Here is a 16,757-nt window from a genome sequence, read left to right on the forward strand (position 1 = left end):
GCAGCGTGCATGTGCCAGAGCTGTGCGTGTGCGCATGTACACGTGCAGCCCGCTGCTCCCAGCAGCGGCATGTGCATGTCAGGGTCTCCGCTGCCTGCTGGCCCCTCTGCCCTCCAGGCCAGCCTAGACCTGGATTCCTGGCACAATTTAGAAAAGAAGGTGAAGCTTTCTAAATGCTGGCAAGTCCGCTTGCTTTCCAGATTCGGAGCAGCAGCCCAGAGAGTCCAGCCCCAGCAGAGACAATTCGTGTTGTAGTGTCCGTGCTTTGCATCTGATACGTGTCCCACATAAAATTCCAGTGAAGGGAGATTATTTTCTTTTTTATCCGAATGGCATAACTTGGAAAGTTACAGCATCTTTTCAAGGTTATTTTCAGACTAACCTTTACTAGTCTTTATGATAGTAAAGAAAAGGAACTACTGTAAATCTTGATATTTTATGAAAATGCTTCTATTGCTTGTTCAAATATGAAATTATTCATAGACTTTTAACCCATATTCGCATAGCCTAATATGTAGGCAAGCATACTTTATAAAAGACATTTGAAATTGGAGATTCAAAAGCCTAACAGTTTAAAGTTTTATGTTGTGCAGGATTGTATGATGGAGCAACTTAATTCGCCTTGTGTGTATGATTCATTGTGCAGTTACTAGAGACGGCATGTGGAGACAGTCTTTGATTTGGCCATGTTTCTCTGCGAGTGTGAGTTCTGCCTCTGTGTTTCTGGTTCTGTGGCACATTTTACTGTTGCCATGCAGGTAACTATAGACTACATCCCAGAGCCCTGGCCTTTCAGACTGGGAGCTTGCAGGATAGTCCTTTGATCTGTCTGTGTTTGTTAAATTAGGAAGGGGAGGGGCTTAGATTCCATTTCTGCTCTATGTTACATAAGAGCCAACAAAATAAGTATATTGTAAGAAATGCTGAATGGTTGAGATGCTTTCCTATTATTTTCTTGCCAGGAGCTTGATATTGTGCTTGTAATTCTGGGGAAGAGAAAGAGAAAGTGAACAAGTTTCATTTGAGATCTGTCTTCTATTTTTGTGACTTGTTTAATTTGCTAGCATTATTGATATTTTTCTTTTAAGCTCAAGTTTATTGCTGATAGGCTATTGTAACTACTGAAGTATTTTTGTTTTACCTTACAATTCACATGAAGATTTCATGAACTTTATTTTAACATGTGGTTGGGAATTTAATTTTATTGTCAGACTTTATTTCTAGCAGATAGGTTGGTAGTTGCATGTTGTATCTTATTTAATAAGTATCAAATTAATGGAGATAGAATTCAGTTGTATCAAACCATTTGTTTATCTTCACTTCTGAGCTTTCTTTTTTAATAGTCCTTTTGCAATATGAGAAGTAAATGACACTGAATTTTCCCCTTTTCTTTTAAAGACTTTCAGCTGAACTCTCATCTCTCAACACTGGCAAATATTCATAAGATCTACCACACCCTTAATAAGCTAGTAAGTCAATCTTTTAAAGACAAAACTACCAGCTGTTTAAAGTAGTAGTTTTAAATGGATTTGATAAAATTTAGATTATGGATATTAAGATATCAGCTGTTTATGAAAATATTGAATTTTAAAGCTTGCTGTATGGTATGTGATTTCTTGGTAATGATGAACATATTTCTTGCAGAATCTAACAGAAGACGTTGGCCAAGACGATCACCAAACAGGTATCTATAAATGCTAACACTACTTAATTTTAAATAAACTTCCTAATATAAAGTTATAATGCATTCCATTAGCAAGTTGTTACTTGGTTGAGGGTTGTTTTTCAGGGTGTATGGAGGTAGCCATCTCACAGCTCCTTCCCTGGAGGAAATCTGTTCTAGGGCTCTGGTTTACAACAGAGTACTTCAGTTCCTTTAAAGGGGCTGGGGAGTCTCCCCAGTGGTTTCAAAATAATCATTTCTCTACTGAAGTGTTTTAGTTTATACTAAAAAGTTGCTACAGTTGTGCAATTTGGAAGGTATTCCATAAATATTTGTTGACTTGAGATGTAAAATGAGTTGATAGGTCAGTAGGGGCATGTGTGTGTATATGTTGTATAGGTCTTGAGGGTTTATGAATGGGAAAACTGAAAGTTGATAATTGTAAACAATTCTCTAGCCCTGTGGTTCTCAAACTGTAGCTGGCATTATAATCACGGGGGGCAGGGGTAGTTCCAATGGATTGCTGGGCTCCACCCACAGAGTTTTTGATTCTGTAGGTTCGGGGTGGGGCCCTAGAGTTTTTGCATTTCTAACCAGCTCCCAGATGATGGTGATGCAGCTGGTCTGGAGACCACACCTTGAGAACCACTTCTCTAAACTGTAATGATCATAAAGTTCAGAAACTTGCACTTGATCTGTAGTTATGAAAACTTCCAGCAAAAATGATTAAAATATATTTTAAAGTTTTTGAAACTTACTACAGTAATACATGAATACATGGTTGTTAGAGAATTGTGAATAGCACAGAAGCAAATGAAGTAAAAAGCCACAGTCCTCTTTCACGTCTCCCAGTCCAGCCTTCCCCCAGTTTGCCACTTAATGTTTGTTCTTTCAGACATTTTTGTACCTGCATATATTTTTGTAGTAGTGTTTTTTTTAAATTTATCATTGATGAGCTCATACTATACATACTATATAGCATCGTTCTTTTTTCATTTAATTTTTTAACTTAATGGTGTATCTTAGAGGTTGTTGGGATTTAGAACTCTCCCCACCCTTCCCCTCCAGATTGGTTCAGGATCAATTGAAAATTAGGCACAAGATGGAGATTGAAGTAACTGTTGTGTTGGAAAACACAGCTTAGAAGAGCAATAAAAATGCAGAGCCTTTTCAGTATTTCAACTTAATTAGATAGCCTTAACACGCAATCACTGCCACAGCTAATTAAGCACAGCACACCTCCCGGCCCCTCTGTAACCCACCACTTATGGTGGAAGGATATCAGCTTCTGCTGGCAAGTTGATCTGAAAGGGAGTTCAGAAGGGGCTGGGCCCCTCTGCTCAGTTCCTCCCCGCCCCAATCACCAGTTAGATCAGACATTCCTTCTTCCAGAGGAAGGAATGAGAGAAGGGGGAATGTATTCTAGAAGGCCAGGCCACGGAGGGTCCCTTCACCTGATCTTTCTGTTTTAGTAAATATAGGTCAACTCAAGGCAGTCAGAAACAGTTTGCTTAATAATTTTATTTATTGATTGATTATAGCTCCTTAATTTTAGAAGCAGTGTATGCACATGGTTTTAAAAGAAATGTCAGAAAGGTGTAAAGAAGCGAAGGTTGCTGGCCCATTTTATGAGCCCTAGCTCCCATCCCCACTAGTACTACACCCTTGACTCTCCAGAGATAACTCATATATTCTTGTATTTGTTTCCCAAATGACGATGATCTGTGTTTTTCCCCAAATGCAAGGAAATGTATGTGCCTCTTGTTTTTGTCACTCAGTATATCTTGGAGATCTTTTCATTGCAGCACATTTATAAAACTTTATTTTTCAATGACTGCATGATTTTCTGTTTCATGGATATATCATAATATGTTTCTATTGATACACATTTAAGTGTGTTGAACTTTTAGCTAGTTTTCAGGGCCAGTTTTAAAAGTTTAAAAAAAACCCCACATTTCTCTCTACTATTCTGGAACAATATATTGGTAGACATCAGAGATTTTTTAAACTTAAGAGTTAGTGTAGTTTTGATTTTTTAAAACTGAATTTTGTGTTTGTAAAGCCTTTAGGTTGTCTTTCCCTTGGCTAAGGTAATAAAACATCTAAGTGCTGAGTCTTGTACATTCTGTAGTTAACGTTGAACTTTGGATTTAAATGAGTATTGTTACCGTGGTAATTTCACATTTAAATATTTAACCTGAATGTGGCAATTTAATAACTATAAGCTAAAATTAAGGAAAACGAAAGTGGAGAGTGTGTTTGGCCTCATGCCTCCTCTTTCACCCTTGGGGACAGTGGATGTGCCTGATATTTGGTATATGACTTGCTGGTGCAGTGCCTGGTACCTCGTATGTGCCAGTCAATGTCAATTAACAGTAGTAATTTCTCAGAGTGGTCCATTTCCCCATCTGGTTATAGCATCACTTGTGATTACCATACCTGACAGAGTATACTTTAAAAATTAAGTAACGTAAAATCCATAGTGTTTGGAAATCTGAGAAAGTTAATCACTATAGCGCCTCTTTGTAGTACCTCTTTGAATTTCTTGGCCCATCAGTAGTCTGCGCCATTTTTATAACAACTGTATATGGAAGAACCAAACTAAGTGCAAAAGAGGCCTGTATCTTCTTCCTGCTCTGTTTCCTTTAACACTTTTCTTTGGTGCTTTCAGTCTTCCACCAAAAAAAGAAGAAAGAAAAAAAAAAGAGAGAGTGTGTATGTTAAAATTGGAGAAGTAGCACAAAATACTAGGAGTGAATTTAAAAAGCCAGAGAGGACCAAAAAAAAAATGATGAAGGAGGATGGTAGATGTCAAAAGTCAGTATTGTTTAGAGAGAAAGGAAAGGAAATTTTTTGGTCTTAAATAGTAGGATAAAAATTGCGCATTTGGACACTACTAGTTTTACTGAAGCAAGCAAGTAGTTCAATGCTCTGTTTAAGAAAATGAAATAAAATAATTAGGTACTGGTAAGATGTCTTAAAATGCATACTATTTACCAACTTAAATTACTATATTGTGACATTATTCAGTGAAAAGTGAGGCGAAATGGCTATATGAAAATATTGAAATGGCAGAATGAACATGTAAAATGTTATTAAGTGAGTCAAGGCTATATGATACAACAAACTCATTATAATGAAAATTATAGACAGTGAGATTTTTGTATTGGAACATGCGTTTATACTGAGTTTGGAAAAGTCAGAAAAATTCTCTAATTGTATAAACCTCTTTGGGGATGACTAGAAACTGGGCACACAATTTAATATGTCTTACAAAAAATGAATCCTGAACAGGACCTTTTTTTACTTGAGGCCCACAGCAGGAAGATTAAATTAACAAAACAAAACAAAACAAAACAAAACAAAACAGTGGAGCAGTGACTTAGATACCATTTATTAAGAATAACATGCTTAGTTAAATTATTTTCAAAACAGCCAGCTGCATAGGCATTAAAAGGCCTTTGGTTTGATCCAGGTAAACTTAAATTGCTCTTTAAAATTGATTTTTCTGCGACCAAATATTGGAATAGATATGTTAAAAATGTTGGCGGTATTTCTAGTTGTTTAATGTAAGAAGAATAGCTATATTCATTGACTACCTGATTTATTTGAAAATATAGTCAGTTAATAGAATAATTTATTTGTTCTTCTTAAAAACTGAACCAAAAAGAAACGACCCTGAACTCAAATCATAACCTTTGGTTAAAAAATAGAAACAATTTTTATTGCCTTCCTAAGGATCATTTAAACACTTCAGCATCAAGAAAGAGCTTCTAACGATGGGAGAGGTGATTTCAGAGTCACTGTCACAATGTAGAAATATTATAGACTGAACACCAGAATGTCTATCACGATAATGTGAAGGAGCCTGAACCATAGTTTGGGGTTACTAGTTGAGATTATTCATCTCCTCCTCTTCCTACTTCTTTTTTTTTAAAAATAAATAAATAAATAAATAAATAAATAAATTAATTTTATTAGCTTCTGCTTTATAACAAAGTGAATCAGTCATACATATACATCTGTTCCCACATCCCTTCCCTCCTGCGTCTCCCTCCCTCCTAATTAAGGTAGATAAAGTGATATAAGTTCTCAAGCAGTAAAGTCTAAATTTAATGATACGAGTAAATACAAATTTGTAAAACATTCATTTAGGTCTAAGTGTTTTTATTATAAAAAGACATCACAGAGTTATTTTAAGAAGCAGACATTCTAGAATATTTGTGTTTAAAAAAATCCAACCTGCCAGGAAACTTAGAATCAAGTGCTTGTCTTAACTGACAAATGGGAAAGAAAATCTGAAATGGTGGTGTATTATCTATTCATAGATATTTCAAATTTCTGGAAACATACTGATCTCTAAGCGTAACTTGATTTACGCTTGTTTTAGGAACACATTTATTCAACAAATATTTGCGAGTCTACTGTGGGACTCTCAGTACTGTATATACTGTATTACTGCTGTACTAAGATGATATATTAGCTGCTGTGTCTGCACAGGTGAACAAAGCAGAACCCTGCAAACCAAGGTGTACTTTTGTGCATGAACCTAAAAACCTGAGTTGTTGCTCTTGCTCAGGTAGAATCCCTGGAGCCATGTGGGGTTGGGGGAGCAGCTTCCGGGCCACCGAGCCGTGAGTTGCGTGCTCTTTGTGTATTTTTGTTGACTTGGTTCATGTTGGCAAATTATTTTAGGTAAACTTGTTTTCCTCAGCGTTAAAAAATTGCTTTTGAGATAGCCTGGAACTTTTCACTGTCATAATGGGTTCCAGGGTTCTACCTGTGGAGCTGTGCTGTGTCGTGCGAGTTGGACTCGTCCTTCCTGTGAGGTGGGGGGATGGCAAGAGGCTCAGTGAGCCAGTGGGTGCCTGGGCTGTAATGGGCACCGGGGACGAACAGACGCCGTTTCATTATGAAAGGTGGCCCCTAACAGTCACTCGCTTATGCCGATGATTAGAGCAGAGAGGTCTGAACGAACGCCATAGGAATAAGTGAAAGAACAAAATGCCAAATTTGGGATGCTTTGGCGCTAAAATACGAGTAAGTTTTACACCAGGAAAAGCGATTTGTGGAACTTCAACAGTAAGAAAAAAATAAAGTTGAAAAAGTTAGTTACTTTATGATGTTTGTATGTTTACCGGAAACATGATACTCTTGTCAAGTAGGAATCCGTGAAAGCAAGACATTATGCTAGTGTTTCTATGAAGAGGCAAATAGTAGAGGAGCCGGTGGGTTGATCTTTATTGGTGAATATTGGTGAAGACATTATTTTATTTTATTTTATTTTTTTATTTTTATTTTTTCCCCCTTGTATACCCATGAACTCATCCAGCTTTAATATTTACCAACTGATGGCTGTCATGTTTTATCTATACCCCCACCTGTTTCACCCCATTCCATATTATCTTTTTTTTTTTTTACATCTTTATTGGAGTATAACTGCTTTACAATGGTGTGTTAGTTTCTGCTTTATAACAAAGTGAATCAGCTATACATATACTTATATCCCCATATCTCCTCCCTCTTGTGTCTCCCTCCCACCCTCCCTATCCCACCCCTCTAGGTGGTCACAGAGCACCGAGCTGATCTCCCTGTGCTATGCGGCTGCTTCCCACTAGCTATCTACTTTACGTTTGTAAATATATGTGTATATATGTCCATGTGTATATATGTCCATGCCACTCTCTCACTTTGAAGACATTATTTTAAATGGTGTTCATCTTCCCACGCGCTGAGGAGATGAGTGCATTTCCTCTGTGTTCTGCAAACGCTGGTAGGAGGGAGAGGTTCCTCCCGGAACAGATGCTCAGAACCCGACCGTGACCAGTACCAGGAGACAGTGTCTTTCCTTCAGACGTGCACGTCCAAGGCGGGAGAAGCAAGCCTCGAGGTTGAAGGCAGACTCGTTTCTGAGCAGCGTGGCAGGCTTTCCGGCAAGGCGAGACCCACTTTTTCATTCTGCAAGCCCCACCCCGAGGCATTAACGGACAAGAATAAATCTTGACCGTTGGCAGTCTGCAAAAGCTTGGGTCTCCGTGCACCTCTTCAGACCTTTCTGCACGCTTCAGTGTAAACAGGACTGCCGTTGCCCTGGGAGGACGAGCGGGGCACGTGTGGTGGGCAGCACGTTCTCTGGCTCTTTCTCTTCCTGATTTTGCTGCTGTTGTGGGGAGAGAGATACGGGCGTGCCTTGTGTCTCTGAAGAACCTCCTACTCCCTCCGTTGTTGGGCCCCGGGAAGGGTGGCTGAGGATCATCGTCTTTTCAGTCTGGTGGGCGCTGCCTCTGGCTGAAGGAGCAGGCAGGGTCCAGTACCCGGCGCTGCACCCACGCCTCGTTCGCGCTGTCATCCTGGTTTGTGGCAGAAGAGGTGCTTTCGGCTGTTCTGTTCCTGAAGCGCATCGCCCGGGAACTTAGCGTGGTGGTGGAAGCCTGAGTATGTCCTGAGATTGAGGTTCCAGTCCCGACCATTGCGCTTACCAGGTTGGGACCGTTAGCTACTGACAACTCTCTCCCTGCCTTCTGAACAGCTTTCTAGAGAGAACTGTCCACATTCACTGGGATCACACCCTCCTCTCACATCCTTCCCCAGCCTGTTGCAGCCCTGTCCCCAGCCTCTTCTGCATCTGACTGTTGCCACCGCCCTGTGCATTCCTCCTGCTTTGGCTTCCGGGAGTGCACACTCGCCCAGGTTTTCTCCCCACCCAGGTCTTCACCCTCTTTTCCCAGCCCTCGAATATCCACACTCCATGGGCTCTGGCCTTAGTCCCCAGCTTCTCAGTCTCTGCTGCTGAGGCTGCGTGGAGGCGGCAGTGAGTGGTGGTGGGGAGCTTGGCCTCGCCGCTGAGCTGCTTGGGTTCCATCCTCGACTTCACCTACTGCCTTCCAGCTGCCGCTTCATCTCTCTGCCTGAGTTTCCTCATTCGTAAGAATGGGGTGATTTTGAGGATTGGGTCAACGCGGAGGTCCAGCCTGAGCACGCACCTCCCTGGTGGCACTCAGATCCCAACATCTGTCTACTCGCAACACTTGGCCATGTGAGCACGTGTTGAATGGATATTTTTCCCTCATAAAACTCCGGAGAGGTAGATCTCATAGCTCTCATTCTTCAGATGATGCACCAGAGACCCAGAATAGGTCACTGGCTGACTGAGCCACGTGACTAGGTGAGGAGCTGGAGCTCATCCACTGAATGCAGAGCACTCAGACCCTATCACCCGGTGCTGCCCTGTCCCAGCGGCTCACTGAGGGCCCTGGGCCCTCCCACCAAGGCACCAGCGGAAGGAGGAGGACGCGCAGTCCAGATTTCACCACTTAGCACTTCCGAGACCTTGGAAAGTCTCTTGAATGCCTAAGCCTTACTTTTTACCATCAGTCAGTAGAGATAATTAACTCTGCCCTGCAGGTCATTCAGCGTTATTGTGGGAACCAAATGACATAATATCTCTGATAGTACTTGTGCCAAGATGGGTATTTTAATTATGTTATAATTGTCTTGTAATTTATAATGGTTTAAGACAGTCTAAAGTGAGACTGTCTGGGTTTGAATTCCAATTTTGCCCCTTACCTGACCCCTCTCTGCCTCCGTTTTCTTATCTGCATAAGCAGTAATGATTATTCTTTTTTTGTAAGCTTGTTGTGAGGTTAAGTGAGGCGTCATACGTGTAAATGTTAAGAGCAGGGCCTGGCTCACCATAAGGTTTCCATAGGTGTTCCATGTTGTTGTTACATTTTAATATCTTTTACCAAATGAAAGTTAATGCTTCCGAAAACCCTGACTGAAAGTGGCAGAAACAAATTAAAAATTTTTATGGAAGTTTTGCTCAAGATCATGTCAGGCTTTTGCCCCAAAAATCCAAATTCTGTTTTTTTTTTAATTTTTTTTCTTTCTTTGTGGTACGCGGGCCTCTCACTGTTGTGGCCTCTCCCGTTGCGGAGCACAGGCTCCGGATGCGCAGGCTCAGTGGCCACGGCTCACGGGCCCAGCCGCTCTGCAGCATGTGGGATCTTCCTGGACCGGGGCATGAACCCATGTCCCCCGCATCGGCAGGCGGGCTCTCAACCACTGTGCTACCAGGGAAGCCCTGTTTTTTTTTAAATCAGATATTCCTTGAAGCTTAAGAGTGTTGGGACTGATGTACTTGTATGTATTTTAGACCCAAGGTCACCAGTCGAGCTGGCCTTGCTTAATGAAGTACAGAAATGAGATAGCAGTGCAATTCCTTCTGAAGGAACATTGTCGTGTAAAGGAAGCTGGAAGCTTAGATGATTTATATTAGTATTTTTGGAGAGTAGACTGAAGTTATGATAACTTCATTTCTGGTGTGTGTTTTCGGGGGACTATTAACTTAGTTGTGTCATTGCTAGGTTTATTTCTTGACTCTAACATTTTCTCAAAGAAGAACTGAAAACCAGTTTTTCACTTTTCATTTTTTCATGTTTACAGATAACGTCTAAACCCTTTGCAGTGTAAGTTGTGAAAGCTCTTCATTTAGCGCTGATGTTCTTTGGAAGGGTTTCAATGTGGCATTCCTTACTTTTGTGCTCTTCACTCTGTTTTGTAGGAAGTCTGCGGTCTTGCAGTTCTTCGGACTGCTTTAGTAAAGTGATGCCGCCGAGGAAAAAGAGAAGACCTGCCTCTGGAGATGATTTATCTGCCAAGAAAAGTAGGCACGATAGGTACGTCGCAGAGACAGTGGAACCACATTGATGGCATATATGTTGAAGAGGCACCTTTCTACCCAAGCCCAGTGTGGGTCTTCTAAGTGTACAAATGCCAACCGGAATATTGTTTTGGTTCTGCCAGGAAAACTTTCAAAGTGTAATTTTTCGTGATACTTACTTAACGTGTGGGCTCGTGAAACAAAAACAAGTTAGGTAACCTGAGTTCTTAGAAATTCAAATTTTATCTCAGTCCATTGATCCACCAGAACTGGTGTAGAGTTTCCTTCTTTGCTTTTAAGAGCTTGCCCTCTGTGCCTGTTGAGGACCTCAGGATTGGTACTTATCTCTTCTTTAAGAGGGTCTCACTCACTACCTACAACTGCAGGAATCCTGTAGCTGCCTTTTCCAGGACCTGGGCTGCGTGGCTGGAGAGAGCTGCCTGCACCAAGTGCTCTAAGCCTGCCTGGAATATTAGCTGAGCTGACATTTCTTCTCAGAAGAGTGAGCATTTGTTAGAAACCATGAAAAACAAGACTGTTGAAACCACTTCTCTTTCAGACAAGTGAACTGTTAATTTTGGTAACTCCCAAGGTCCATTAGACTTGCTTATTTTAGGCATCTTTACTGTTTCACCCAGATTTTATTAGACATTTTTTGGTTCTTTCTCTCTCTCTCTCTCTCTTTTTTTTTTTTTTTTAAACAATGAACAAACATCTAGTTTTAATCTTTTCTGCCTTTTCCCATCTTCCTCCATTCTGGCTCTATAGGTCACTTCACTTCACTTATGTGGCCTGAATTGCCACATCGATAAATCAAGGGAATTAGATGAGATTTTTCTGCTTCTTTCTCTTTTTTTTAATTAATCAATTTATTTATTTATTTATTTTTGGCTGCATTTGGTCTTCGTTGCTGTGTGCGGGCTTTTCTCTAGTTGCAGAGAGCGGGGGCTATTCTTCGTTGTGGTGCGTGGGCTTCTCATTGTGTTGGCTTCTCTTGTTGTGGAGCACAGGCTCTAGGCGGGCGGGCTTCAGTAGCTTTGGCACGTGGGCTCAGTAGTTGTGGCCCGTGGGCTGTAGATCACAGGCTCAGAAGCTGTGGCGCACGGGCTTAGTTGCTCCGTGGCATGTGGGATCTTCCCGGACCAGGGCTCGAACACATGGTGGATTCTTAACTACTGTGCCACCAGGGAAGCCCTGAAGCCAGTTTAAAAACTGGTAATTGAGTTGCAGAAGGGTGCGAGGTACTCTCATTGATAGCATTTTATCGGTCACCTAGGGGATGGGGAGCTGCAGCGTTATCCTAGTTTCATTCTTGGTCTTTTTTGAAAAACAACTTTATTTACATACCACAATGTATATGATTTTAAGTGAACAGTTTAGTGATCTTTACGGAGTTGTTGGAGCTGTGCAGCCATGACTGCAAACCAGTGTTAGAAGAGTCCCATCACTCCAGTTGGAGCCTTGACGCCCATTCACAGTCCATCCCTGTGCTTATTCCCAGCCCCAGGAAACCACAAATTCACCTTCTGTCCCTACGATTTGCCTTTTCTGAACAGTTCACGTCAATGGTCTTTTTGTGCCTCGCTTCTTTCACTTAGCATAATTTTTTTGAGGTTCATCCGTGTAATAGCATGTATTGGTATCTTTTTTTTGTAATGTTATTCCATTGTCCTTTTTTATGTAGAGTATTTTTAAGTGATTCAATCATTACAGTGTCATATAGAGGTCTCCAGGATATTGACTAGTTACAGACTTTTGAGCTGAGATAGGATGTCCAGGCCCAGGGTTGGAGCAAATCTGTTTGAACCCCTGGGCAGTATCCACCTTTGTTTCCAGGTGGGATGGCTACTTTTTATAGAAGAAATACAAAACTGGTGGTTTGCGGTTTCAGTATCTTAATACTTTATAACCATGTTTTGGGGGTTTTCTGGGTATTAAAACCCAGAATCTCTGATCAGCAGTGTATACAGATATTCTGGTGAAAGCCTTGATCATGAATAAATGCTCTTTTAAAAAGAATTATACATGATTTTATATTATATGCTATGTAAATAAAAACTGTATTCATAATGTTTATATAACTATCTAGACAGTTTATTTATAAATACTCATAATTTTTCTATCAAAATCACTGTTTTAAAAGTACTGCTGCTTCTCCCCTCCCCAAGTAGGGCCTATCTTGGTTCTCAGCCCCGTGTCATCATGAAATAAGGAATCCCTGCCAAGGGTCACAGTGTTGGCAGGAGGAGGCTGCTGTGCTTGCTGACTCAGTTCTCCAGCTTATGTGTCTGTTTCCACAATGCTAGGGCATGATAGGAGAAGGGCAGAAGCCAAGGGTTCTCTGTACTTCGTTTTCCTGAGGTTTTTTTCCTGGAGGCTTGGACATAATTTGATGTTTCTTTTTATTTGCTTGACAAGTTCCTTGGTGGTGTCTAATACTGCCAGGTTCTTCCTTAGACCATGTGCTGCCCAGCCTGACTCGTATGGCACGGGAGTCAGGAGAACTTGATGCAGAGACATGAGTGAGTCCTAGGGTCACCAGTTGAAGAAACACCATCCACATTTCTTGCTGTATCACTAGTGTTCTGTAGTTAGTTCTGGCTAGAGAGGTAGAAAGGAGAATATTAAATACTTGTTCTCTTCAGTTTTTACTGATTATTTGTTCATCAGAGAAAAACCTTTATTAAGTGCTTACCACTTAATTTTATACTGGGTGTGACTGTGTTTAAAACTATAGTTATAAAAGCTGAAGCTTCCAAATGCAAGAAGTGAAATATTTTAAATATACATGAAATAGTGACTGAATAGATGTTTGGTTGGGTAAAAGAATAAAAACTATTTGCTACTTAAAAAAACTCAGTATCTTTACTTTAAATAATTTAAAACCCCTTTCTTAATTTCTAGCATGTATAGAAAATATGATACAACTAGAATAAAGACTGAAGAAGAAGCCTTTTCAAGTAAGAGGTGCTTAGAATGGTTCTATGAATATGCAGGTAGGTAATCATTTATATCATCTAAGACTGAGCCTCATAAAAATAAGGAGTGCCTTAGAGGAGATTAAAGAATTAAAAAGGAGTACTTTTCAAATTTGGTGTGTGTGTGTGTGTGTGTGTGTGTGTGTGTGTGTGTGTGTGTGTCTGTCTGTCTGTCTGTCTGTCTGTCTCCCTGTTTTCGGGAGGGAACACAGTTGAAACAAATCACCAAATGTCCTATTTATAGCCAGCAGCTAAGCCAAAGAATTCAGAACACTAGAAGGGAACTGAAAAGATGAAATGTACTTGGGAGAAATACTTTGGATTGCTAGGAAACCTCTTGAGAATGCTGGTAATGGGTGACTATTTGGTTTATGCATCCAAGTTAAAATAAGCTTTGCTGCTTTGAACCTTTATGTAGCGCAATGGAATTTCTTATATTGTGTCTCTATTTTGAAAGATAATTTGGCAGACAGTGTTTGTTTTGTCATTTAAAATGTCTTAAATCCAATCCCATTTTTGCAACTTATTATAATTGGTTGGATAATGTAATACTGAAATAAAGGGTTTGTTTGTTTTTGTGGCTGTGTATGTGTAAAAAAGGGGGAAAGAAAAATTTTCAGACAAGTTTGAACTGAAGGCTCTTTTACCTTTCCTCTTCCCCACCATATTTCTGGCCCTATCATAACTTATCAACTTGACAGTTCCAGTGACCTTCAAACTAATTTTCTTGACATCAGCCTCTACTCCCAGTCAGTTTCTATGTGTTTCCTGTTGTATTATTTGAAAAAAAAAAAAAAACTGAACAGATCATACATGTCATTCCCTAATAATCCGCTGTGCCCTTGCCCCCCACTTAAAAATCCCTGCTACCTACAGGATAAAAGACAACTAACTCAGTGCCATCCCTTTGCCTGGAGTGTTTTTCTCCACTTTTCCATATGACAAGCTGCTATGCATCTCTTAGCTTACTTAGCTTAATAGCCTTCTTTGTACTCTTACAGGAAGGACATTGTTCATAACTGGTTTTGATACCCTTTTATTGGGTATCAAAATGAGGATTCCTCCTGGGGCCAGTGTTTGCCTCCTACCCCTACCCTACCCTTTTTCTGATAAAAGTCTTGCCCCTTTGGCCACAGAGATTTTTCCAGGGGCTGCCAGGTAACCCAGGTCAGGACAATCAGATAAAATTTCCTAGGGTTTTCAGATTGAAGCTGGGAGAAGAGCATCTTTCTCTTCTGGTGGTAGACTTGAAAGGATGCGATCCTGATTCCTGTAGTTTTTTGGATTTTTGTGAGCTACCCCAATATCCTTCTAGTGAATTCTCTTTCATTACTTGAACTAGTTTGAGCTGGATTTTGTTTGCAGGGCACAGAGACATGGTACAGACACTAACATAGTATTAGAATTTATCTGTTTTTAGGTCTTGAGAACATGAGTCTCTTGAAGACATTTTGTGAAAGTGGCTAGCACGTTTCCAAGTGTTCAGTACTTGGGTCTGAATGATGGAACGTTTTCTCATGTTCATATCACTTTGATTATGAAGATCTCTTGCTTCCTCATATTGGTTCACATTTATTGTTATGAAATATATTATAAAAAGGAAAGTTTAAACAGAAAAAGTATACTAAATCCCACCACCATAGCACAGCTATTTTGATATTTTTGTGTCTTCCTTTATAAGCAAATATGAATTTTTCCATAGTAAAAGCCACACTTCTGTTTTCTTTTAAAAGGAAGCAAGGTACAGTTTTCCTTCTTGTTTGCTTTTCTCTGGCTCAGAAAGGTGACATTTGGGATAAAGATTAAGCCACATTCTTTAGGTTCCTTGAGGCCCCTGCCAGGTGGTTCCTTGGGATTTCATCACTGTGAGAAGTTTATGTGGGTGTGGCTATCCCTATTTTTATTAATGCCCTCACCTTTCCTTTTTTTTTTTTTTTTTTTTGCTTTCTTTTTTTGTATTTTATCAGGGAAAATAGCTTGAAACTGAGAACAACTGGCACCTGCTTTCTTTTTTCAAAAATTAATTAATTAATTAATTTTTGACTGCATTGGGTCTTCGTTGCTGGGCGTGGGCTTTTCTCTAGTTGCGGTGAGCGGGGGGCTACTCTTCTTTGCGGTGCGCAGGCTTCTCATTGTGGTGGCTTCTCTTTGTTGTGGAGCACGGGCTCTAGAGCGCAGGCTCAGTAGTTGTGGCGCGCGGGCTTAGTTGCTCCGCGACATGTGGGATCTTCCCGGACCAGGGCTCGAACCTGTGTCCCCTGCATTGGCAGGCGGATTCTTCATCACTGTGCCACCAGGGAAGTCCTCATTTTTTAATATCCCAACTACATGAATAAAAACCGAAGATAAGTATTATTCAAGAAAAATGCATGGCGAGAAGTCCCTGGAAGGTTGTGCTCTGGGCAAGTCTGTGGGAGCAGACAGTGAGGCCGTGGGCCCCCTGTGCTAGGGTGAGGGCCTTCCCCCCCTCACTGTGCTCCTCTTCCCTCGGAGAGAGCCACCTGCTTTTGGTTGACTCCCTGCACTGAATCTGGAGTGCAGTGGAGGGTGGTAGGGGTCTTGGTGCTGCAGTTGTGCTACACAGATGGACCTTAGTTCTTTCCAGAGTCCTCAGTTCCACGCTTGCCCTGTGCTCTGCGCTCTGTCCTCTGCACTCCTTTAGCCTGAGCCCAGCTCCTCCCAGCTCCTGCCTGGCCAGTTACTCCCAGCCCTCTTTTGCACATCCTGTGCTGCAGCTTCTCACCTTTTTAAATCCCTGTCAACTCAGTTTCTGATTCTCAGAGATTTAATAAATGAAATGCTCTCCACTGGGGCTCTTGTCCTGTTCTCTGTGGTTATAGGCTTACTCCTTTTTGTACTTTGGTTCTTGAGTCCTCTGTGACTTTAGAAAGGATTGCTGGGGGCAAGATTGGGGGAGTGTCTTATTGAGACCTCCGTCTGAAACTGGAATCCCATTTCTTTTCATTAAAATAACCAGTTTTACATAAATGATTTATCTAATAACTTCCACTTTCTGAAATATATCTAAGAGTAAGAGATGAGACCAGATACACAAGTGCCAGCATTTCAGAGTCACACTGAAGCTCACACATGTAGGTCATAAAAGTTCTACAAATCCTGACTGTAGGCCCTTCATCTCTACTTTCGATTAGGTTCTATAGCAGAATTGTTTCTTGGTTTACCAAAGTGAGATTTGGAACCAGGAGTAGGTGCCAAGTGACAAAGGAGACAAAGGTTTTGCTGACAAAGGTTTCTTGGCAAAGGAGACAGTGTGGCCCCGTTTGCCCCAGAGATGCAGCATGGTGTGATTATGGAAATTCTGCCACGAGCATCTTGGGCTCTCATGAAAGGGTTATGTGTATTTAGTTAGGGGCCCCTGCTTAAAATGGCAGTGAAAGTGGGAGGACCACTTTTTTCTAGATTATTGTCAGTACATCCGCCTTCTAAATGTACC

General features: G+C 40.9%; 1 protein-coding gene across 7 annotated transcripts in view; it reads left to right on the forward strand.

Annotated features, from left to right (window-relative positions):
• DCUN1D4 (defective in cullin neddylation 1 domain containing 4) overlaps positions 1-16,757 on the forward strand; it is a 69,616-nt gene that overhangs the window by 18,260 nt on the left and 34,599 nt on the right. For 3 of the 7 annotated variants that reach the window (XM_082638576.1, XM_082638578.1, XM_082638577.1), the window contains exons 3-7: positions 647-702; positions 1,399-1,469; positions 1,645-1,684; positions 10,227-10,341; positions 13,230-13,321. In XM_082638576.1, the coding sequence (XP_082494702.1) occupies positions 687-702; positions 1,399-1,469; positions 1,645-1,684; positions 10,227-10,341; positions 13,230-13,321 (334 nt within the window). In that variant the 5' untranslated portion in view covers positions 647-686. The remainder of the gene's footprint in view (positions 1-646; positions 703-1,398; positions 1,470-1,644; positions 1,685-10,226; positions 10,342-13,229; positions 13,322-16,757) is intronic. The other 4 variants (XM_082638575.1, XM_082638579.1, XM_082638581.1 and 1 more) reach the window with 2 other exon arrangements.

The sequence above is a fragment of the Mesoplodon mirus genome, assembly GCF_964341445.2.
Source record: "Mesoplodon mirus genome assembly, chromosome: 2".
Lineage (NCBI taxonomy): Eukaryota > Metazoa > Chordata > Mammalia > Artiodactyla > Ziphiidae > Mesoplodon > Mesoplodon mirus.